Here is a 24,670-nt window from a genome sequence, read left to right as displayed (position 1 = left end):
AACTACTGATGTAGATGCAAATGCTTACGCTCAGCTCTTATACTCACATCTACTATCATCCGCACAGTGGGCAAAGTGGCAGTGAGGTTCTGAGCATGTGGAGGCCGGACAGTCACTGGGATACAGCCAGCGTACAGGCAGCCATAAAATGCTGCTATGAGTTCAATGCCTAGAAGACCAAGAAACAATGTCACATCATCCTTCTCCATTTATTTTTGCTTTGGATGAAAGCTTTTTACGAGTCACAGCACTAAGACAGTTTTCAAACAGGACAGTAAGCCAAGGAGGGGGACTTAAGGAACTTGACTTGAGATCCCCTTAGCCCAGTGATGGTGAATCCATGACACGTGTGTCAAAGGTGACATGGCATGATGCTTTGGGTGACACGTTAGCATTCACCAACACTTGTCAATAACTATTCTTGAAAGCATGTCTCTGTCTTGCATGATTTTTGGAGGATGCACGAGAATGGGGTGTCTCTTACACAATCTCTGAAAGTCACGCAGCCTCCAGAGCCTCAGAAAATCACGCAAAAATGAGGCAGGTTTTCATATGGTTTTCAGAGGCTACAGAAGCCACGGAAGGGCATTCTCCAAATCTGCTTCAAGAACAAAGGCCTTGTGCCATTCAGAACTGCCCCAATTTGTCTGCATTTTTTTAAAAAAACATGTGTAAACAATTGTTTATTTTTTGTTTGGTGAGAGTGACACGCCATCAGAGTCATTAGGCATTTTGAACCCAAAAGATGGAGGGACCCCGGATCTAAACAACTTTCCTGCTCTAATTTGTTTTACAGTTCTTGAATTTCAACTTGACATATCAAATGCTTCTCTTCTAATAATTGCAACACATTTTCCTGTAGTTCAGTGATTCATGAAAGTTTACAGCTTAGACATGGCAGGGAATCCCAAGTAAACTCCCCCCACCCCCATTCTCGGTTTTCCTTACCAGGAGGATAGAGCAGCACCACATTATCACCAGCATTGAGGTGTCCCTTTTCATACAGAATTGATGCAATTCGCTCCGCTCGCTTGTGCAGCTGTAGGCAAGTTGCTGTACAGACAGGAGCCCCCTTGCAGAGAATAAAAACAAACAAACTCTGAAAGTCTGCCGAGCTTGGAGAAATTGCTTCAGAAACAAAGACAAGCTCTCTTGAGTAATCAGAGGCAAATATGATTTTCAAGGAACATTAGGGCCTTTGGCTTTGCAGGGTATGCTGTCATTCTCGTGTTAAGAGGGTACTGCATAACATTAGAGTTAAAATGAAAGTAATCCCATGAGTTTTAAGGGGAAATATTAGACTTGCAACATGGATATGAACTCCTGCTCCAATAACTGCATGAAGAAAGTTACTGTCTCTTAGCCTTATGCCATTTTCAAATGGAAGTAATGCTAACTCACACCAAGCTAGATGGATGTGAATGAAAATGACGGCAACATTGTGTAGGTTTAAAAGTGATTTTAAAAACAGGACCATAATAAAAAGTTGAGTTCACCCAATAAATCCGATTTGAAAAGTTACAGCAATCACATTTACTTAACTTTATTATAACTTCTCTTGTCTAAGTTACACTATCTCGTGTATTAAATAATAAAAGCCTTCTTGTCATAAAGTGAGAATAATGGTAAAAAGGAGAACAATGAGGTGTTTTTTTTTATTATTATTTTCCAAGGTCCTCATTTTATGTAAGATTATCTCAACATTTAGCCATCGGAGAGCTTCTGTTAATATTTAGAATTTGTATAAAATATATTCTTATATTGCATGAATTGTGCAGGCAATTATTTTCCCTCTGACACTGTCAAAGTGAAAGCTGGATGTTGAAAAATCTGGATAGAATGAGCATTGATGCTTTCGAACTTTGGTGTTGGAGAACACTCCTGAGAATACCATGGATAACCAGGAAAACAAACAAAGGCTTTATAGCAGGGATGAAATGCTCCCGGTTCAGACCGGATCGCCTGATCCGGTAGCGATGGAGGCGGGTGGTTCGGAGAACCGGTAGCAAAAATCCCTGCCTCCCCCATGCCCAGCTGAGCCGCACAATCATCAGAGGCTTTTTTTTTACTTTTAAAAGCATTTTTTCTACAACTTCGGTCAAAAAAAGGTTTTTTTTCTTTTAAATGCTCTGACGATCCCAGCTGAGTTGATCGGCAGATCGGCAGAGCATTTAAAAGAAAAAAACCCTTTTTTTTTCTTTTAAATGCTCTGACGATCCAAGCTGAGTTCCCTGATCGGCAGAGGCTTTTTAAAAAAGCCTCTGCTGATCAGGAAACTCAGCTTAGATCGTCAGAGCCTTTTGAAAGCATTTTTTTTACAATCTCTTAGCCAGTGGTGGGATTCAGCCAGTTCGCACCACTTTGGGAGAACCGGTTGTTAACTTTCTGAGCAGTTTGGCAAACTGGTTGTTGGAAGAAATCATTATGGCAGAGAACCGGTTGTTAAATTACTTGAATCCCACCACTGCTCTTAGCCAAAGAGGTTATAGAAAAAATGGTTTTAAAAGTAAAAAAAAAAGGGGGGGGGCATGCCCACATACACACCAAGCCACGCCCACAGAACCGGTAGTAACAAATTTTAGATTTCACCCCTGCTTTATAGTAAATATGAATCCAGAGTTCTCACACAAAGTACAAATTACAAGGCCTAAATTTGGGCACATTATGTAAAGAACTAGCTCTCTAGAGAAGTCTATAATGCTGGAAAAGGTGGAAGGAAAGAGAAGAAGATAAACAGCAAGCTTGATGGACTCAATATATATGCAATTAGTGCATCATTGGAAAAACCTGAGGGACCAGGTTGGGGACAGACTATCCTGAAGAAAATGTAGCTACATGGTTACTAAGAGTTGACACTGACTTGATGGCACATCATCATCATCACCCTTCCGTGTGAGGGTAGAATCTATGTTAGTTTTTGTTCCTGGTATGGTTCATTAAAGCTATTTTTATATCCTTATATCAGCAAACATTTCTTAACTTATATTGTATTGCATCATTTCCTTGAAATATATTCCTCTGTATCTTCTAGTACAGTGTTGGCAAACCTTTTCGGCACCGAGTGTTGAAACAGGAGCATGCACGCGCAGGGGGAGCACTGGAAACTGGAAGAGGAGCTCTGTAGCGCGCATGCGGGGGAACGCCAAAAACTGGAAGAGCAGTTCCCTGCTTCCAGTTTCTGGCATGCATGCATGCATGTGCAAAGACCAGTGGCCAGCACGCATCTGCGCACCAGAACCCAGAAGAGCAATAGGTGACGGCTGGCGTGCCTGGAGAGATGGCTCTGCGTGCTACTTCCAGCATGCGTGCCATAGGTTCGCCATCACTGTTCTAGTATTTTAACAACTTTCCATTATTTTCTTACCCAGGAAGGAAATATATTGTACTTCCACAGGAAGGCTGTGCAGAGAATGGTGAGGATGGCAGAAAAGGTTCTTAGAAGTTCACTTCCTTCTATTCAGGACATAGCATGTAAATTATGCTTGATCAGGGTCCGCAGTATTGTCTTGGACACTGCAAATTCTCTCCATGACTGGTTTTCTTTGTTACCTTCTAGAAGGAAGCTTTGTGGTATCCAAAGCAGAACAACTAGATTCTGTAATAGCTTTGTACCATATAGAATCAACTCTTTTTTCTGCTACATATTCAAAATGGACTGTGATTAATATGTGTGCGTGTGTGTGTAATATGTGTGTGCATGTATGAGTATGTATATAGATATATTCTTCTGAAAGTAGGCATCAGAATTTCATTTTTTAATGTGTGCCAGTGTGTTCACAGAAAAAAAGTGATAATAAAGATTCTTATCTTATCTTATTTAGTTTGTTATATGAGTCAGGAGGAAGCACTTATTAATATTTATATAGCTGCCCAACACAATGTGATTCTAACCAGCATACAAGAAAAAACATGCACAACAAACAGAACGTAATAAGTAAAATAACCAATGCATAAAAACTATAGTTTCCCCGAAAATAAGACATCCCCTGATAATAAGCCCAATCGGGCTTTTGAGCGCATGTGCTAAAATAAGCCTCTCCCCCAAAAATAAGCCCTCCCTGAAAATATTTAAATGCAGAGCTGGAACTCAGTTAAGACAGCAAGAGGAGCCCCATTTTGCTCCACATGCCCCAAAATAATAAGACTTCCCCGAAAAGAAGGCCAAGTGTTTATTTCAGAGTTCAAAAAAATATAAGATAGGGTCTTATTTTCAGGAAAACACAGTAATTAAAACAGTAAAATGACAACCAATGTAAAAATATACCACAACTAAAATCCAAATGGGACTCCAAATTATGTAATCAAGAATAATTAGCAAGACACAGTACAACTATTCTCTAAATGTGGAAAACAAAAACAAGCACAAAAAACACACTCAATTGATTGGTTGAATTGAACTTTAGGTAGTTTAGGAGTAAGAAAAAGAAAGGAAATTCCATATCTCTAAACAGAATATTCCCTCAAAGAGAAACCAAACCAACCAACCAAGCTCCACAAACAACCATCTCATGCCCAGAAGAACAGCAATGTTTTTAAAGGCTAAAGGGTGAGAAGACACAGGAGTTCAAAACACACAAATGTTGGGAAAATGCAAAACTTTTATCTCTACCTTGGCATTGAGCAAGAGGAAAAGCATGTGCTCGGGAGTTGCCTGTGCCCTCCACTGAAGCACCTCAGACAGAAATTGATGCTGCAAAAAGGAAAAAAAAATCAGTAAGTTGTAGAGCACGGGTGTCAAACTCACGGGGTCATGTTGCCGTCACGTGACCTATCGTGACCTTTTTTCCCTTCGTGGAGCTGGAGTGGGTGTGGCCTGCATGTGACGCATCCAGTTTGCGGGCCGCCAATTTGATACCTGTTCTAGAGGCAGTTTTAGGTTTGATGGGGTAGTATTAGCTCACTGTTGATTAAAAATAATTCCAAAGTGGACCAAGATGTTATCGAAAGCATAAGATTAAATTGGGGAGTTGGTGTGGTCTGAATGATGATCTCTATGAAATGCAAATGGAGAAGTATAGCAATGTGAAAAACCCACTCAGGCACATGAGCAAAAATTCTAGAGACAGGCTAGTGGAAGCACCTGACACCAATATTTAATAGTTATCTGACAAGTATCAGTGGAATCCCCAACTTAACCCATCTCAGGATGCCTAAGACACTGTGCCTTTGCCTCTTACTCCTTAACAGTCCAGTATAACAACAAATATCAATGGAAAGGAGTTTAAGATTAAGACTTGGCTGCACTTGTCCAGGGCCACAATCCAATCCAATGATACAGATCTCTTTCACACCCATTGAGTGATAGTACATGTGTGGTATAATATTGCCTTACATTCATTAAGCCATTTTGACTTATTTGCCTAAGCAAAGAAGCAGATGTCCTTTTGTGAGTAAGAGAATGACATCAATGATTCTTAGAATTTAAGGAGCAGGAGAAAAACACACATAGAAACATGATGAGGTTTGCAACAATGGTCAGGAATATTATAGCATTTTAATTTCAGAAGTAAGCTACTCTTGGCTTTATGTTAAAGAATTGGGGTAGTGACAGTTCAGACTCAGGTTAGAGCAATCTGTTACTATGCCGTTTACTCTTTGTGGGAAATGAAAGGAAACAATCAGACCATAAGCTAAGAGTCTTGTATTGGTTCTGCTCCTTCCCACAACTTTTGATCCACAGCTATCTGATTTTGAGAAAATGCATTTCCCAACTTAAAAGTAACCACCATCCTTCCTCATTCGCGAAAGGGCCATGAGGAAGTCTGGAGAATGTGGCAGAGATACTCACCTTTCTCACCAGGTCATTCTCTTCTATCTGTCCCAGATCCCTCCCAGAGGCCTGTGCAATACGCTTCCCTGCAACCAGGTTCCCCACCATCACAGAGGCAGGACCAACACCTGCTGGCACATACCAAGGTATAAACACTTAGGAAAAAAAGACAATTAACAGTATTATACCCTGTTTCCCCCAAAATAAGACATCCCCTGATAATAAGCCCAATCGGGCTTTTGAACGCATGGCAATAAGGCCAAGCTCTTATTTCAGGGTTCAAAAGAATATAAGACAGGGTCTTATTTTTGGAAAAACATGGTACATCAATAAAAATTACAATGTAAGTGTCATGAAACTTTTTTCTTGCTTCAATCATGTATTTACTTTTAATTCCAAATGAGCTTTGCATCAGAAAAAAATGCTTGAAAATAATAGGGTCATGTCTGATGCACAACTTCAGAGCCTATCCACTGACCTGCCCCCATGAAGATATGCCCCCAACTACTTATCCGGGATATAAAAATAGGGGCCCACTCCTTTTCCATTATGACAAGAAACATTTTCACCAATACCAAGAACTTTTAATCCATTTATGAGAAGTTTTGTCTAATTACCTGGTTGTTTCTGCCTGGGTTTAGGCAGATTGGTTACACACGTGTGTGGGCACATGAGAATGTTACACGGATGCAATGACCCTTCCAGGAAGTGCTGTTTGGTTTGAGATATATGAATCCCTCCCAGAGGAGTTTTTGGCAAAGTATTTGCTGGAACAAGAGCAAGGCAATATACTCCAACTTGGTGAATGCTGTCAATTGCCTAAGAACCAAGAAAACAAAGGTTGATATTCTAGAACTATGAAGAGATATTTGTATTTTTTACCTAGATAACTCCAGAAAGGAGTAGACAAATTCTCCAAGTACTGAAAAATAATTTGTTAAAAAACAAGCCTTTACAAGTTGTCAACTTATGACAAGTTGCTTAGTGACTACCTGAAGTTAGGATGGAGTCCCCCCAAAAGTACTTACAACCCAGATTCAAACTTCTCATGGCCATTCACCCCCCCCCCCATGGTCACATGATAACTGCATTTTGAGCAGTCAGCAATCAGTTCACGTTAATGGCAGTTTTCAGCATTCCATGGTCATATGACCGTGATTTACAATGTTTTTTTGTAAACTGGCCTTTACTTCTAGTTTATGGCCATAACCACCAATTGTGTAGGAGATGACCAGGCTGAGCTCGAGGAAGGAGTCAAATGCTTCATAAGTCACGAACAAGTCCCTGCGTGCCTGCAAAAGATCTAAGTTCAGGTCAATGGTGAGAGAGAAAACACAAGTCTGACCTGCAGTACACGACTCATCCACTGAAAACTATCTTCTTCAGAAGCATCAGGCCGCTGTTCAGCTACCACCACAATCCTTTCATCGTAAAACACAGTCACAGAGAACACAGCAATCCTTAAAAAAGAAACAGAGGAAAGGTTGTACGGCTGTGCTCAGTTGCCTTACAGAGTTGTGTCACCAGTTTTACCTCAAATGGTGTCTGGGAGATATGCAAAAAATCAAAACTGCACGAGATTACCAAATGTTAAAGCATGTTAGAGTAAGAACATGAATTCTCATGAAATGGGATGGCATTATGAAGTTTCAGTATTTATTTATTTTTTTAAATGATTGAGAGCAGGGTGATGTCCTCACTACACCCTTTACTGTACAAATCCTTGGCACAATATTTTTTTTGGGTGTGTGTGTGTGTGTGTGTTTTTTTGTTTGTTTGTTTTTTTGTTTCAATCAAACAGATGGCAGCCTGCAATAGTAATTGCCACATATTTTGGACTGATATTTTAATGAAATAAAAATCAAGAAATCTGTTATCTGTACTAAAATTATTAAAGCTGCCAATTCGAAGGGGAAAAAATGGGGAGGTTATAGGTAGCAGCCATGCCTTTAGCAATGCTGGGGCTGAATCAGTGGTGGGTTGCTCCCCGTTCTGTCTGGTTCTTTAGAACCAGTAGTAAAAGCGGTGGGAGGCTCCGCCCACCTGCTCAGATGTCATAATTGATGATCTGTGTATGCGCAGAAGCGTGTGCGCACACTCCCATTGCAAACCTGTAGTAAAGATAAGTAGAACCCACCCCTGGGCTGAATCCTGGCCTATGTTTATTCTATATGAAAAGGGCAAATCTTTTTCTGAGGGTCCTTGGTGCTCTCTGAGCTTCCTTGATTTCTTGCAGACATTTCATTACCCAAACTATGTAACATCATCAGTGTTAGTAAGGAGTGCTGTTTGCTGTCAGTTTATATTCTGGTGGCTTGCCTGTCTGGGTGGGTGGGGGCAGAGATTTTTTGGTTGGGCTGTTTACTGATGGCTCTTTGGCAGTTTCTTGATTGGGGTATTGCTGACTTGATTGTTGGTCTGAAGTTAACCTTGGAGTTAATCTATGCTTATCTGTGTGCTGATTACTGGTGGAGAGATGCTGGAGACTTTTTGTTCTCTTTAGGACTGGTCTTTTTCTGCTGCATTTGTTTGAGGGTGGTGGTAAAAAATAAAATGATTTCTATCAAATGTCTGGGGAGAAAGAGAATGTTTTACAAGGAAGATGCAGTTCTTCACTTATTAATCCTCCTGCAAGACTAGATGGAGATTTAAAAATGGTCCCACCACTCTGTCTTTTGCTGGGTTGCCTGACCTGCGGACCATTCTTGGTGAAAGCTGGAGTGGCAAACGGCAGATTCTTCTTTGCTCCTTGTTTTTCAGGATGGGAGACATTGAGCCCGGGAGACATTAAGAAGGGCTACCTCAGGAAAACCCAACCTACTCTCAGAAGAAGATAAGAATCTGCCATTCAGATGACCAAGAGACTGCTTTGGATTCATAGGAGAACATTACTAATGGAACAGCCTGATTCTAACAATCGCCTATCAAAAAAATAATGTCATCATAGTATTATTTAGAGAGATGTAGACTAACCTTCCTCTGTAAACCGTCTTTAGGGATTCAACTGCCAATCCGGTGGCCACAATGTCATCAGCATTATGTCTGCGTCCACTAACAATGAGCATCCCATCTATTTTTCCAACCACAAATACCAGACTGCCCTATAAAGAAAAAAGAAAAGAAAAAAAAATGCCTATCACAAATGTCAAATGCTTCCCTTGCCTTTTATAAAATGTCTTTTATTTTAGCCACCATCCAACTTTGCTGGAATGTAAATTCCCCCTTGCACCCCCTGCTTCCACACCCTAGAAATATCTACATTAAAAAATAAAATAAAAAGCATTTACTATTTATGACAGATAGAAGAAAATAAATCCAGACAAAAGAACATAAGACTGTTTATAAAGGCTTATGGGTGAGTGGTAATGAGTTGCCCTACAAAAAACAGAAATTGCAGCATTGGGCTAAATCGTGTACCAGGATATTCCAAGTACAGAATGTGTATTAAGTCAAAATGTGATATGCTTCTGTATTCTGCATACAGTGGAAAGGGAGGTCGGGTAGTACTTTTCTTCGTTGTGGTTGCTACTGCAGAGACAATGAAGGAATAAGGATGCACCAAAACTCCTAGTTATAAATGATATATTTGAGAGCGGGGTGGGGGGGATCTTAGAGGTGTCACCAAAAACATTCAAAGCATACGATGTATCAGCCACTCTGCTCATTTAATAATATGTGTATAGTCAATAGTTAGACTTGGATTCACATTCCAGTTTATGCATGCCAGCTTCATAGGCTCAACTTGTGAAATGTCACTGACCATTGATGTGCAAAGCAGTGAATAACTGTGCATATGTTGATGACAAAGGCTGTGAAATATATGTCTGGGCTATAAAGAAGTGGAGGATAAGAGAGAACTCAGCGTCAACCTAAAGGTTGACACATAATAATAATAATAATAATAATAATAATAATAATAATAATAATAATAATAATAATAATAATAATAATAATAGTAGTAGTAGTAGTAGGCAATTGAAACGTACAGGCCCAACAAACCCCAGCAAGCCAGATCGCACAAAAGGCACATCTCCCACAGGAGAACCAGCTGAATTCACTGGGAAGACCTGGAAAAAGAGAAAGATTGTTGGTGATTGAACAGCCAAAGCATTTTTGCCTGGAAAAAGACAAAACAGCTGAAAAATCTGTTCTTTTTACTGCAGCACCTTTATCAATTTAATCACAGCGCTGACATTTTCCAGAACTTAAATTAAAAAACCCTGGCTTGCCAGCAGGAATGTCTTAGCAAGGTAAACAGAGGACTAAGGAACTGCTGTTCATAGATTAGGGAGCTCCTATATTTATTCCCATTGTACTTCTTTGTTTCTTAACAACCAGAATGAGAAATTTCTTGATGTTAAGAAATGCTTAATATTTTGATGGTGCCCAACTGTGCAATTAATTAGTTTCACAGGATAGACATCCAATGTGAAAACGTAAGACTTATAATACATCACAAAGATTCTTATGTAAAAATATATTATGCTCAATAAACTTCCTTCCAGCATGTTAACACACCAGCAGTATGCCCATTCTAAATTGGCTTCAAAGTGATTAACAACACTTAAAACTCACAATTCAGGTGGATGATTAATTTGCTCATTTTAAGTAGTACTTCTGGTTCGGTATTAATAGTATGCTGTCATATCATAAAAATATTTTTAACTTTAACTATAAACAAATCAGTGGACTCACTGGTATTGCTTAATATGAAACCTGAAAGCCCTTTGCCTCCCCAGTTATTGCTTAAATAGTGAAAATTAAGCTGGTATAATTTAGCTGTTCAGAGCACAGATAACACACTTGAAATCTCAGCTCAAAGAGAGCTTCAGAAAATAGCAATGGCACTTAGACTTATATACCACTTCACAGTGGTTTACAGCCCTATCTAAGTGGTTTCCAGAATCAGCCTATTTTCCCCAACAATCAGGATCCTCATTTTGCAGACCTCAGAAGGATGGAAGGCTGAATCAACCCTGAGCCTGCTGAGATTTGAACTGCCAAATTGCAGGCAGTCAGCAGTCAGCAGAAGTAGCCTGCAGTACTGCATTCTAACCACTGCACCACCGCGGCTCTAAAACATTCACTTTCAACAACATTCACTATCAACACTGCAAATTAGCAATACAACAGACCTGTTCCAAACAGCTAACTGAATGAAACCAGATAATAGTCCAAGTCAAAACAGAAAATGCAATTCGATTACTGTACCTCAAACGTGTTCTTGGTTACTCCACTCAGCCCGTAATACATCATCCCGCCTGTTCTGGCGCTAACACAGATTTCCCCAATCTCATCTGTCTTGCAAAGCTGAGGGGAGCCATCTGGCTTCACGATACACATCATTCCTAGAACAAATCACATGCTATTACGAAAGTCCTCACCTGACACAAAAACAGGAATTTAGCTGAAAATACAGAAGATATTTAAGAAGACAGGAAATGAAATACAATGGGAGCTGAATGCGTTCCAAGGATTCAGTCACAATATGGTTGCCTATTATATAGAAAGCAAACCGCATATTTAAATCAATGTTAGTGCCAACAGTTGTATTTGCTGTTTAAAACATTTGAGTCAAACAAAGCATTTGGACATTTTTCCCCCGCCTGAAAAAGCCTGCTTCCAGAATTCTGTTCGGGCAAAAGCTATTTCACTTACTCTGCATATTTTCAGACTTCTGCACACAGGCTAGGAGGAAGGGGCGGAGATGGAGAATTAGTTGCAAGCATGCGGGAAAACCCAATAGGGCCCTAAAAGCAAGGTAATGTGAACCCTAAGCAGAAGAAAGATTAGGCAAACACAATGTCCCATTTTCTTACTCAGTGAATTAAATAAGCCTCAAAAGACTTGAATATCCAAGTAGATGAAGAGATCTGTTGTCAGCATGCAGAGGCTCAAGAGTGCAACAGCAAAGGATTATACCCAGCAGCTGGGGCTCCAGCAGTAGCAATGTAAGCTATGTGGTTCGCATTATAGATGCTTTACTCCTATTATTTATTTAATCTAAGCACACATTTCCTTTACTCTTCAACCAAAAAGGCTCTTAAAACGGCACGCAGAGTATTAATAGAAAGAAGGGAGCGCTCAAATCTACAATCTAAAGATTATATTCCAAAAGGCAGCTTATGCACACAGATGCACAAGCACAAAAAGAAAGGGAAGGGAAAACGAAAGAAGGCAAGCTTAAATGCCGATTTTTTAAATTCAATCGCAATTCTTAAAAGGAAACTGTGGAGTGCAAACAGTTCGGGGGCAAGAGGATCCAAATGGAGCTTGTATCTTAGCAGGACCTTGAAGAAAGCAATCAGAGAGCCTGTGTAACTTATCTTCCCACTCCAAGGACACTTACCACCTGGCATAACATGACCAACATCCTGTATGGTGAGAGCAGAATTCTTATCTTCTGTATTTACACGAATGACGCCATAGCTCAAACCATTCATTGATAAGATAGCTCTTCCAGGCAAAGGTGCCCCGGGAACACCAGGTCTGAAAAGAAAGGCAGGTGCCATTATGACCATAAAGTTGTGCGAAGATGAATCAGAACCTATGAGTAAATCACTGGGTGTTTCGCCATACACTGGGCTGAATTTCCAACTCCCATTAATTTACAAAAGCTGCAAAAAAAGGAACTAATTCTGCACCTGGCTCCATATTTTAAGGCACAATTTTATAATTGAATCCACTTGCCTGGAGCTTGAGATTTTCCTACAAGAAAAAAGTTGAATTTATCTCATTTATTCGTATCCCTACGCCATAAGGTAATAGACAGGAGGACACTGCTGGATTCCATCATTTTGAAATTATTTTCAGATAGCCAGGCTTTTCTAGTCATCTGAGTGTTTACAATCCCCATCAGAACCAAGTATTTGGAAAGGAACTGACACAGTAAATTCCACAGAATAATGGCTAAGGAGCCTCCTGTGCATAAATTCATTTAGGAAACACAGTTCTATTGAATGTTTGCTTTCAGGTAATGGTAGCAAAAATTATAATCACTTGCTAGGCTGTGAGAAGATTAATTATATGAGCAAAATGTAAGCTGACAAATACCCATTACAATCTTTAAATTACAGTATGCAACTGATTTGCATAGGATATGGATAACTGGAAACCTCCCCACCCCCCCCAGAAAAACCCTTGATATATTCTGCATGATATAAGCCAGTGTAAAATAAAAAATAGCAAAACAGAAAACATTATAGATGTTTTTATAGTTCTGCAATTTCATACATTCATTACAAAAACATTTTTCATTCATTGTACTTTGTTCTCCATCAGAATTTTTGTCTCTCCACTCAATGTTCAGTATGGATGTATCGATCATAAAGATGTTATAACGATTTGTCATACAAAGAGAAGATCAGTTATTTAATAGTGAAGTAGCTGTTCAAGAAATGAATCTAATTTTAGCTTCTGAAATGCCAGATAAGAAATGATACAGTACATGAAATGTAAATTAATAGTGTCTCTTTAGCAGATAATGGAAATGTCCTGGAAAAGCGAGATCCAATTTTACCTCCGGATAGCCACTGTCATTGCTTCAGGAGATGTAGCACAAGGACATATTGCCTCTGGTTTAAGCCCGTAGTTCTGGAATAGACTCAGGAAAGCATCACAGGAGGACACAGACCCTGGAAAGCAATTACATTCTTATCTGAAATAGTGAATTAGGGCTTGATAACAGAAACACAAAGGCTTCTTTAAAAGCCATGATGACTGCTATTTATAAGACCTCTAAATGTAATTTGTTTTCTAAAAGATTTAATGCACTGCACATATGTGTAATTGCTGTAATAGAGTACCTCTTTCTAAAATTAAACTGCTTCATTTAATTACAATGCTGTAATGTAGACTTGAACTTTGAGCATTGTCCGTAGATCAATCATGCACAAAGCTTAATAAACTCTTGCAGAAATAAAACTGCAAATGCTGGATTATGCAAAGCAAAAGCAAAAGCAAAATCACCTTCCACCTGTTTATTTTTTCCCCAGCATCCAAAAAGAAATTACCAGAACTAATTTTAATCCCAAATATAGAATGCAATTCTGAATAACGGCATGCACAGCTAGAAGCTTTTGCAGATTCTTTCTGAATCATAAAATACAATTTCAAATAAGAGATTGCATCCTGTCCAGAAAAGAGCGACACACACATATCCCTGCTGCAGTCTCCCTGCCTCCACTTGATCCAGAAATCATAACTGCATTCAAATCTCATTTCTTCCTAGCACCATCTGGGCAGACAATTCATTAAGCCCAATGAGCAGCAGGAATCCCATGAAAATCTGTTGTTCATTTTTTTCAAAGACCTTTGGATCATTTCTCATGTGCAATTCAAACACAGTTAGGCTGGCCCTCCTGCTTCCTTCCCTTAGGTGGCCCATTAAAGCTACTTGGTTTTTAAAATTCCTTTTAGAGGAATATTTCCACCTTTCCCTTTTAATGATACAATTTTTGTATGAATTCCGCACAACTTTGATTGTTTCACTGAGGATTGGAAGTAGAATGCAAGCTATTCACAATCTGAGGCTAAGAAGTGCTTTTATCTCTCCATCATTTATTTTACCACTTTGCTGATACCATTCAGCATGACACCATTTAACTCTTCTTAAGACAAGGAAAGGTAAAACTTGCTTCAGGGACCGTGATGACTGCCATTTCACTCTCCAATGTCTAGCAAAAGCTTTGTATACAAAGCAATCTCATCTATTTATTACTCGTATATAAAATATATAAATAAAATATAATGCTCTGGATGTTGGCTTTAGTGATACCATCTGCCCTGAACACTCAGGAAAGGTAGGTTAGAAATCCTTCACGAAATAAAAAGTCAGAATCAGAGGAAGGTCCTCATCAAATGCTGAGATACTGAATCTAATCTGGCAGTCCTTTAATCTTTGATGAACTGTGCAAGTTCAAACCCTTGCATTGTTCATCAAAGACCAAAGGATTACCAGTTTAGATTCAGCATCTCAGTGTTCGATGCAAGTGTAAATTATTTAAACGTTTGCCATATGTTCATAAAATGTATGACAACAGCCTGTATATCAGGACTGTGGAAAAAAGCAAACAGCTGTTTAACACACATTTGCCTTTCTATTTTTGTAGTTTGAAAGGAATGGAGAATGAAAAATGAATACACATTTTCAAGGAGGATGCAGTCTCTTCTTTGGTGAATGCCCAACCCTTTCACTCATCCTCTCACTCATACAGACATCAGAGAAATTCAGGGAGAAAATCTGTTTAACAAGTAGGCAATACTATCAAGGCCTACTCACAAGGATTAGCACCATCAGTTACAATCAGCATCCGTAGGGAACTTAAGCTGACATCTCTTTGGTCCCGGTGAGCCATCATGGCCCAGTGCAAATCTCGACACTTCACCAAAGCTACTTTAGCTGCAAATCCAGAAGAGAAAGTAGAAATCAATACACAGAAACACAGGCATATTTATGAGAACCAACCACAAGGATGTTCTGAAAAACAAATGAAAAGGTTTAATATATGGATACTTTTTTAGAACCAAGGCAGACTTGGGAAGAGGAAATTTGTTTACCAAAAGGATCTAGGACTATTCGGTGAAAAAAGTAAGCAACCTGGGATAACCACAGCAGATGGATCATGGATCCTGGTAATATGCTTTTAACTTCATAGCTCAACACCTATTGTCAGTCCCGTCCCATCCCCCCCCCCAACATCTGTCTATAAGAGAACTGGAACAGGATTAGAGGTCTCTTGAGAGTTCTTAAATATCACCTGCCCCATTCATTTCTGCAGGTGCTAAAAATACTAGAGATAATCAATCATGCAATTCAATATCCACACTACCTTTGTGAGTGTGAACTCTCTGTGCCCAAGAAAGAGGGCAGGTTTTCATCACTGCATAGGGCACGCTGACGGTGTGCAGCTTGTTCATTACACTCTGAAAAAAACAAAAAGCGATACTATTGTTACCAAAATAACAACAAAAGATACAGATCAAAAAGTACTTCACCCAGGAAGACAAACAACAACAACGCACAAGTCCTGAAAACTTTTATGCAATTGGTTCACCTGAAGCTATGTTTCCTGATCATCAGAAGGTTCTGTTCAGATTTGGGTCATTATTTCAAAAGCTGGATCCCCAAACAGTTTTACTCTGCACACTGCACTCGTTTGTTGAAATGTCAAGTGTTGCCACAGTAAAGCACGCTGTAGTGTGACATTTCCTACTTCAGCCGTAGTCTAGATTGGCATCAATCAAATACAGAAAACAATTCCCCTATTTCAACAGACTGACTTGGTATAGACAAAAATTCCACAGGACCCAGTTATGTGAAAGCCCACATTCTCTACCTGCACCAGGGCCTTGAGAGAAGCTTTTCAATTTTTTAGTGAGAATCGGAGTGATTGCTTTCTAATACAGGTAGTCCTCAATTTACAACCACAATTGAGCCCAAAATTTCTGTTGTTAAGTGAGAAATTTGTTAAATTTAACCTGGCCTAACTTTTTCTTTTCCCTTTTTAATTCAAATGATGAATTTTAAATTTGTCTTAAAAACATCAGGGTTGTTTAAATTGTCACGGGCCAAATTATTTAATCAGATTTTATACTGTTTTTAAATTTTGTAATTTATGTGTTTTATCTGGCTGTTCACTGCCCTGAGTCCTGCGGGAGTAGGGCGGTATATAAATCTAATAAAATAAAATAAATAAATAAAATAAGTGAGTTTTGCCCCATTTTACGACTTTTCTTGCCACCTTTGTTAAGTGAATCACTGCAACTGTTAAATGAGTAAGACGGCTGTTAAATGAACCTGGTTTCCTCATTGACTTTGCTTGTCAGAAAGTCACAAAAGGCCTTCTGACTCCGAAACACACTGCAATCGTCATAAATGTGAGTCAGTGGTCAAGCATCAAAAATGTAAGTCACGTGACCATGTGGATGCTACAACGGTCATAAGTGTGGAAAAACAGTCATAAGTCACTTTTTCAGAGACATTATAACTTTGAACGGTCATTAAATGAACTGTTGTAAGCCGAGAACTACCAAGAACTACCTATATAGTTCCCAAACTCCTAAAATGGGCTTTGGCTAGTCTAATCTCCATCAGCCTTCTTTTACAAAGAAAACTTTATTATTTAGACAATGCCTTTGCCCAGATTGACTTTTAGGGATGCAGTTATTTCATGTTTCATTATAGATCATTCTATTACATGGTCATAAGTGTGATAACCTTTCCTGAGCATTGTTTCACAGAAAAATCACAATGCAAACAATCACAACAAAAGAATGAAAGAAATATACCTCAAGGAATAGAAACATCTTATTCTAACTTAGAATACAGAGGGAGGGAGGGAGACTAACTTACAAGTGGGCAAATCCAGTACCCATTGCCACTCTCAGCCCCCCAAACCAATTTGATATGACCTTCTGGGGCTTCTCTGGCCATACCGCCACCATTTGGTGGGGGAACTACTACCTGTCAGCAATCAAAAATGTGACATTTTGAGCAGGGAAATACATGAATACCATAATGAGATCCCACAAAGATCAAAACCTGTAAAAACAGACATCTCAGCCCTTTTCCACATATATGATGTAGTTCCATGTTGGTTCCTCTGGAGCTACCACCATCTCAAAAAAGAAAAATTAAATGGTGTTATGGTCACCAAAAGGTTGTCCATCTCTTATTCTAAGTAAAAACATTAATTACAAGAGCCCTTTTTCAATTGTTCATCAGACCATGATCATGCCATTTTTAAAGGTTCCATCATTTTTAACACTAAGCTTAGTTTTAGTGGTATTTGTGAATATTTTCACAAAAGACCCTCAAAAGACCGACTCACCGTTAGCATGCTGTGCCACAATCCTGCATCCTTTTTAAAATCCAGGACATTCACTAGTGTTTCACCTAAAACAAATGTAACAATACTTACTTTTGAAATTCAAAATACACAACTCTGCTGCAAAAATTGGGTTCTTTTTATCAGAAGAAAAATGAAAAAAGCCTATAGTTGTCTTTCAATGGTTTCAATGTCTATAAGAAACTTGGGTTACGATCTGGTATTAGCCTCTCTTCGGCATTCATCGGAGGGGACAAAGATTGAGTAAGTGATGCAAACACCACCCTTTTTATACTTGCATCACAAAGGTCCACGCAGGTACTTAACAGAGAGCACGTGCATTGTGACATCGCAACGGATGTTTTGTTATTTTGACCTCATTGTGAATCGGCACAGAAACCAATGTAACTGTATAGCTTCAGTAAATATTTCAGTGGCAAATTAGCAAATTTGACCTAGTCATCAGGCTACAAAATGGGAGATCGTAAATTCTAGTCCCACCTGAGCCCTGAAAGCCAGTTGGGTGACTTTGGGCCAGTCTCTCTCCCTCTCTCAGCTCAACCCAACTCACAGGGTTGTTGTGGGGAAAAGAGGAGGAAGAGGATGTTTTGGATATGTTCACTGGTTTCAGTTATTTGTAAAAATAATAAAGGCAGGATACATAAAAAGAAAATAAATATCCTCAGTGAAAATGGCAATCAAGAACCAGGAAAGCTTGTATATGCTCATCTGGCAGATATTTATTTGTTTGTTTATTTGATTTATATGCTGCCCATCTCATTATTGAGTGATTCTGGGGGTTATGGAAGAAAGGGAAAACATTCACATATTGGCCTGCATTGGCAATAGCAATAAACACCTCTGGGATCCCAACCAAAAAAAGGTTAAAACAGTATTTCATTTATAAATAACAAATTTTATTTTAATTTCTTTGAATTTTGCAGTGATGGTACTTTAATATGTTTTCTTAAAATTCAGCACGCTTGAAATGAAAGAGGCAGGAAGGCAATATGTCTAGAGAGAAGAAAATATCCTTATCAAAATAAAAATGGCTATTACTACCAGCCCCAAACTGTTTCCCAGAATAATTTATACCGATATGTGATTATGCAGACAAGAACTATGCTGATATCACACACACACACACAGAGAGATAGGTAGGTAGATAGATACAGACAGACAGATATAGATAAAGATATAAAAATACCTGGAACTCGTATTTTTAGAATAGTTTGTAATATATAGCTATATAGCTATAGATATATAGATCTAGATATTGATATGGCCACCTCCCGCCCCCAATGCAATTTGTCTTTGCCTTCTAAGGGAAATTATTTAGCCTCGTATATAGTATGAGAAGTATCATAGGGCTCACCTTCCGAGTAGTTGCATGCTTGAGACAGAGCCTGACAATGAGACAAGAGAGCAATTCGGGACACAGTTACACCCATCACGCTTCCCTCCTTGCTGGTCTTATACTGGAAAAAAGAATATTAACATCGTCGATTAAACTTCCTCTATCCGGAATCACTATAGTTATATTTACATCATGATTCATAAAGATACAGTCATTTGGTCTTTCTCTCTTTTCATGACCATGCTTGTATGCTTGTGTAGTGCAGTCCACCTACAAAAGTACTCAGTGTTGATCACAATGCAAAAAATGTAAGCCTGGATTTTCTTCTCTTACATCATCTTCATTCTAAATGAATGTAGGAAATTTGTGACAGGTTTTTGCAATTCTTAGCACAGAAAAGATGTATCAGATAAAAAAATAGGGAGAGGGAACCTGCTATAAGTGTAGAATGTTTACTTACAATGTAAGGTTAGCTACTAGTTCAGCAAACAATACATTCTCCATAAAGCCCAAATCAGATAAGGCACACCAAAATGCAGCTATACTGGAAAGGTACGCAATTCTTGATTTTAAACATGCTAAATACTGAGGAGATGTTCAATAATTCTGCCTCCTTGGTTTCAGATGAAGTGTGTTTTCAATATTTAAATACTTGTGTCACGTTTGTTAATCCCCTGTGAGACATGGACGGAGATTATGAACAAAATCTAAATTAATCTTAAAGCACACATTTTCAAGAAAAAGAGGACATACTGTACCTGCTGCATAAAATATTTGCAATGACCTAAAGGTATTAACAATCGTAACATATTTTATTTTGTCAAATCCCATTTACCTCAATATAAGCTGGCTCGGTCCCTGCATTTGAAATGTTGGGCTGCCAATCCTTTGGTGTTTTGGAGAGGTACTTGGAATCTGTAACCACCCACTTGAGCCTTGGCCAACCTAGAACCAAAAAAGAAACTCAAACTTTAGGTCACAAGCTGTTAGGGTGTTGTGGCCTGCCAGTGGCCTGCACGGATCGTGGCTGATCCTGACGACGAGGAGGCTGGTGTGGTGTCGCGCCAACAGCCTGTGCAGCCGGCGCTTGTGTCCGACAGCGAGGAGGCTGAAGAGGATGTGGTGCCAGAGGCAGAGACTCAGCCAGGGCCTTCAGAACTTCCAGAGGCTCCTTCCAGTGGAGAGAGCGAAGTGGAGGAGCCTCTCCTCAATGCTTGGGCATGCAGGGCTACCAAAAGGCAGGAGTGGCTACTCAGGAGGAGGAGGTCTACTCGAGAGTAGGGCTTGAGGATAATTGGCTACTCCCTTAACCTATTTAAGTCGCACGCAGCTAGTGCTTTCTTGCTAGAAAAATGTCTCATTACTACAGAGCATCTTGGAGAGTGAGCAACTTATATCTGGTTTTCTGGGCTGGTTGCCAACCTTTGTCGGACTTTGTTCTTAATAACTTTGATAAGGACCCTTTGCACGGGAAGCCTGCATTCTTGAAAGGGGTTTGTTTGGAATTAAACAGTGTTTGCCAATCTTGGTGTGTGTCACATTCTCTGGGAATCCGAAGCTGGGGCAGAACATAGGGTTGCACTTACAGTACAAATCATGGGGACTTGGCTCATTCAGAAGCAGCTTGCTACCACAAATTCAGTTCCCCAGTTTTCTTAATGTCTGATGTCTAATCCTCAGAAAAAGTTAATTTAAAAGGAAACAGGCGACAACCATACATAGACAGAGTACTATGTATACAATACATAGACAGAGTACATATTACTGTGAACCACAAAAGGAATGTTGAAATTAGGGCTGTCTCAGAAGACTGGCAGATTTCTCAGAAACTCTCTTTGCACAGAAATAATTGTGATAATGAAAGTCTTCTTTTTTAAAAAATATTTTTCCATAATTGTATTGGATGAAGTTGCTATGCACCAGCTGTTTACAAATATGTGAAACTGAGAAAAAAGAATAAGCAGACCATATTATTTTCATAGCATGAAGTGATACTCAATGTGTAAGCTATTTAGAGCTTCACTATTTTGTGTTTAAAGCCACAGAACAACAAGACAATGTATTTCCAGTTCGTTCCCGTTATGAAAGATACTGTGGTTGGTGGGCTCAACAGCAGAAATATAGATAGTTCTAATTTTTGAGGCTTAACAATCTAACGGTTCCTCTGCTAGAGGAATGACAGATGCTATATATTTTTGTGATAGTTAGATTCATAACCTGCTTATGCCAAATACACTTACAATTAACTATATTTAGGTCAATTACTTTATTTATTCTACAACTGGTGGAAAAGTAGATGTAGGCAACCATTTTCATTACTTTTTAAAAAATATATTTAAAAACATTTTAAATATAACAAACCCTTGAATTGCACAATTTCTCCATTTTGTGTTTTGGGGAGTCCCTTCAGGCAAACTTCAGTGGTGAGTGCCAAAGCAATGCCACAACTACCCAGTAGAAAGCCAATCTGCTGGCCACCAGCATCCTGAAGAAAAGGAAGGAAACAACTATGATTTGCAGCCTAGTAACCAGTGTCACTTTTAACCACACAAAACTTATATTTTAGTAAAGTATTGCTAAATGGATAGTAACATTGGGACATTGGGACAGAGCAAATACACATATCCAGATTGTGGTTTGAGAATAATATCAATTGTAGAAAAGCATAAAATTGCCTAAAATTTGACTCTTTAGTAAACGCAGCTTGCAATCTGAATTGCAATCTCTTTAATAAGAAAAAGAGTTTCAATAAAAGTTGATTTTCAGACTATTGTTCAAATTAAATAAATTTGTTCTTTTGGCATAACAATTAACATAGCTATGGAATAGTCTACTTTTTTCACTGTTCAATCTTAATTTTATTAAAACTGAAATGTGTAAAAATGTCAAACTTTAAACAAGCACAATAATGTTTAAAACATAATAACAATGACCGAAGGATCTACCCTTCCCTTATGTGACTACTGTACTATAAAACTCAATGGAATGAAGAGTAGACACCAGTGTCCCCACTATTTTATTTTAACAAAGTGCTTAATTCTGAGATTCTTCTCCTATTTCACACTATATCTGCATGCACAATGAGTATACAGGGAAAGAAACCATGGTTTTGTGAGTTTGTCTATATAATAGCTGTGAAATGGAGGACCCACTTGAACATCTCTTTGCAAGCCTAGGAACCTAGCAAAGGAACAATTGGTGGAAACCTCAAGAATGTAAGTGCATCTAAGAGCAACAACTTGTTTGTTTCTTATTTGCACTCACGGCTTATGACTCCTCTATGATCAATCACTATTACCTTTCGGGTTAGAGGCACCTCAATCGGCACTGGGAGGACTTCAGCCAGCAAACAGCCATAGAATGCCACCATGAACATGACAGGGTCATTGTTGGGATAAACAAGGGCTACCTGTGATTCACAAAAATACTTCATTAGAGAAAGAAGGGAAAACAGCATTCATGTTTTGACCATTACTTTTAACAGGTAAAAGTGGATATTTTAATTGAACAAAATACACGAGTAGCTTTCCCAAGGTTATTCACAAAACAAACAAACAAACAAAAAAAAAAAAAACAGTTCTACCAATTGTAATAGATGGGTTATACAGATAGTGCTTGACTAACAACCCCTCATACATAAAGTAACTTATGAAAGTTTTTCATACTTATGACCACTGCAGCATCCTCATGGTCACATGATAAAAATTCAGACGGTGTGCAACGGTCTGAATTTGACTACTGCAGTGTCCCAGGGTCATGTGATCCTTTGTCACCTTCTGACAAGCAAAGTCAATGGGAAAATGGTGGGGGTTTTACTATATTATATTATATTAATTTATTTGATTCTTTTTTATTAGTTTTATTGATTTAAATGAAGTTTTATACTCTGTAAGCTGCCTTGAGTCATCATGTGCAAATAGGTAGCAATATAAATTCAATAATAAATAAATAAATAAAATCAGATTCACTCAACAACCCTATTACTAATTTAAAGCTGCAGTGATTTTCTTAACAACGGTGGCAAGAATGGTTGTAAAATGGGGTAAAACTCACTTAACAACTCTCTTGCTTAGCAATGGAAATTTTGAGCTCAACTGTGGTCATTAAGTCGAGAACTATCTGTAACTAAAACTGGTCCCCAAAGTTCTGGCCAACCCAGTACCTCCCTCTCCAGGCAGTAGTGGGACTGCCAGATTACTGTCACTAAGCAATGCAGTCACATGACATCACGTTTTACAACTGCGTCACTTAGCAATGAAAACTGTATTCCCAATTACTGTTAAGTGAGAACTACCTGTACACCTGATTGATCACTCTTGCTTATCATAAGAAGTGCGAGTTAGAAGGTAAAGCATCTTACCCTGTCTCCAGGTTTCAATACAGGTTCGTTTTTGGTGCCCAGCTTGTTCAATAGTGTATAAGCTAACTTAAGGCTTCTGCTCCACAGTTTGCCTGGAATAAAGAGAAAAAGCAATCAACACATTCGTGGCATTAGCAACAGTATTATATTCCTACATAATATTTATTACGATACATGATATCTGACTCGGTTTGCAGTATGAAGGGGAAAAGGGTCACAAAAATTTAAATTCAGCAGCTAAACCCTGATAAATGCATGAGAAAAATGATGTCAGGCACCATAAAAAAGAGCACCCACAGAATGGTTCAAGGTTAGACCACTGAAAAGGCTATGTGACCTTAACTGCCATTCACTTTGGCCCAAAAAGATAAGTGCCTCAGATGAACAATCTTTTTTTTTTTTTAAATTTGATTTATATGCCGCCCTTCTCCGGAGACTCAGGGCGGCTTACAATGCGTTAAGCAATAGCCTTCATACTTTTGTATATTTATACAAAGGCAGCTTATTGCCCCCACAAACTGGGTCCATCTGAATGAAGTAAATCAAGTTGTCCTGTGAATAAAATTGGGGTTGATAGCCAAGAGAGGCAAGAATTTTCTTAGCATTGTGTTCTTCCCTGTAATGCCAGCCAGACAATAATAGTTGCTGACCATCCCGAATGAGGCTTTACTTGCTATGGAGTAGAAAGTAGCCAATAGAGATGCTGTATACCCAATGATACACAAACATACATGTTTTTGCTATATCTCAAATAAAATCTAAACCTATCACAATTTAAATCTAGAAAACAGAATAGTAACAGTGTTCTCATTACTTTAGATTACGTGTTTTTTCTTTTAAGGTATCCAATCTATATTGATCTGCTGACTACTTGATGAAACTTAATACACAATTTGTGCTATGGTTATCATAGATGCAACTACCGGTATCTACTATAACTATATATAATCTATATATGCTGTATACATTAGATGAAAACCTAATGTCCATGAAGGGCAGAATGAATGCAGATTAGCAAAACACTACTTCATCAATTAACTGCTTAATGCATCAAGCAAAGCAGATAAACTCAAAGAGATAGCAATAGCAATAGCATTTAGGCATATATACCGCTTCACAGTGCTTTACAGCCCTCTCTAAGAGGTTTAAAGAGTCAGCCTATTGCCCCCAATAATCTGAGTCCTCATTTTACCCACCTCGGAAGGATGGAAGGCTGAGTCAGTCTTGAGCCTGGTGAGACTCGAACTGCCAAATTGCAGGCAGCCAGCAGTCAGCAGAAGTAGCCTGCAGTATGCATTCTAACCACTGTGCCACTGTGGCTCAATATAGAGATATGTACGGTAAAACATGAAGAC

At 38.8% G+C, this 24,670-nt stretch overlaps 1 protein-coding gene across 4 annotated transcripts in view; it reads right to left on the bottom strand.

Annotated features, from left to right (window-relative positions):
- The window catches only part of DIP2B (DIP2 acetate--CoA ligase B (putative)), a 198,013-nt gene that overhangs the window by 19,371 nt on the left and 153,972 nt on the right, over positions 1–24,670 (bottom strand). For 2 of the 4 annotated variants that reach the window (XM_034412436.3, XM_034412438.3), the window contains 19 exons: positions 23,316–23,407; positions 22,254–22,364; positions 21,317–21,440; positions 19,791–19,900; positions 18,974–19,076; positions 17,602–17,666; positions 15,601–15,694; positions 15,051–15,170; positions 13,290–13,404; positions 12,120–12,259; positions 10,982–11,118; positions 9,757–9,837; positions 8,744–8,871; positions 7,116–7,230; positions 6,388–6,589; positions 5,789–5,901; positions 4,610–4,690; positions 949–1,072; positions 48–169 (listed from right to left, as the gene is read on the bottom strand). In XM_034412436.3, coding sequence (XP_034268327.1) covers positions 48–169; positions 949–1,072; positions 4,610–4,690; positions 5,789–5,901; positions 6,388–6,589; positions 7,116–7,230; positions 8,744–8,871; positions 9,757–9,837; positions 10,982–11,118; positions 12,120–12,259; positions 13,290–13,404; positions 15,051–15,170; positions 15,601–15,694; positions 17,602–17,666; positions 18,974–19,076; positions 19,791–19,900; positions 21,317–21,440; positions 22,254–22,364; positions 23,316–23,407 — 2,177 coding nt within the window. The remainder of the gene's footprint in view (positions 1–47; positions 170–948; positions 1,073–4,609; positions 4,691–5,788; positions 5,902–6,387; positions 6,590–7,115; positions 7,231–8,743; positions 8,872–9,756; positions 9,838–10,981; positions 11,119–12,119; positions 12,260–13,289; positions 13,405–15,050; positions 15,171–15,600; positions 15,695–17,601; positions 17,667–18,973; positions 19,077–19,790; positions 19,901–21,316; positions 21,441–22,253; positions 22,365–23,315; positions 23,408–24,670) is intronic. The other 2 variants (XM_034412437.3, XM_087886930.1) reach the window with 1 other exon arrangement.

The sequence above is a fragment of the Pantherophis guttatus genome, chromosome 2, assembly GCF_059756535.1.
Source record: "Pantherophis guttatus breed Tessera chromosome 2, ASM5975653v1, whole genome shotgun sequence".
In the NCBI taxonomy this organism is placed as follows: Eukaryota; Metazoa; Chordata; class Lepidosauria; order Squamata; family Colubridae; genus Pantherophis; species Pantherophis guttatus.
This window is presented reverse-complemented; position numbering and strand designations above follow the sequence as displayed.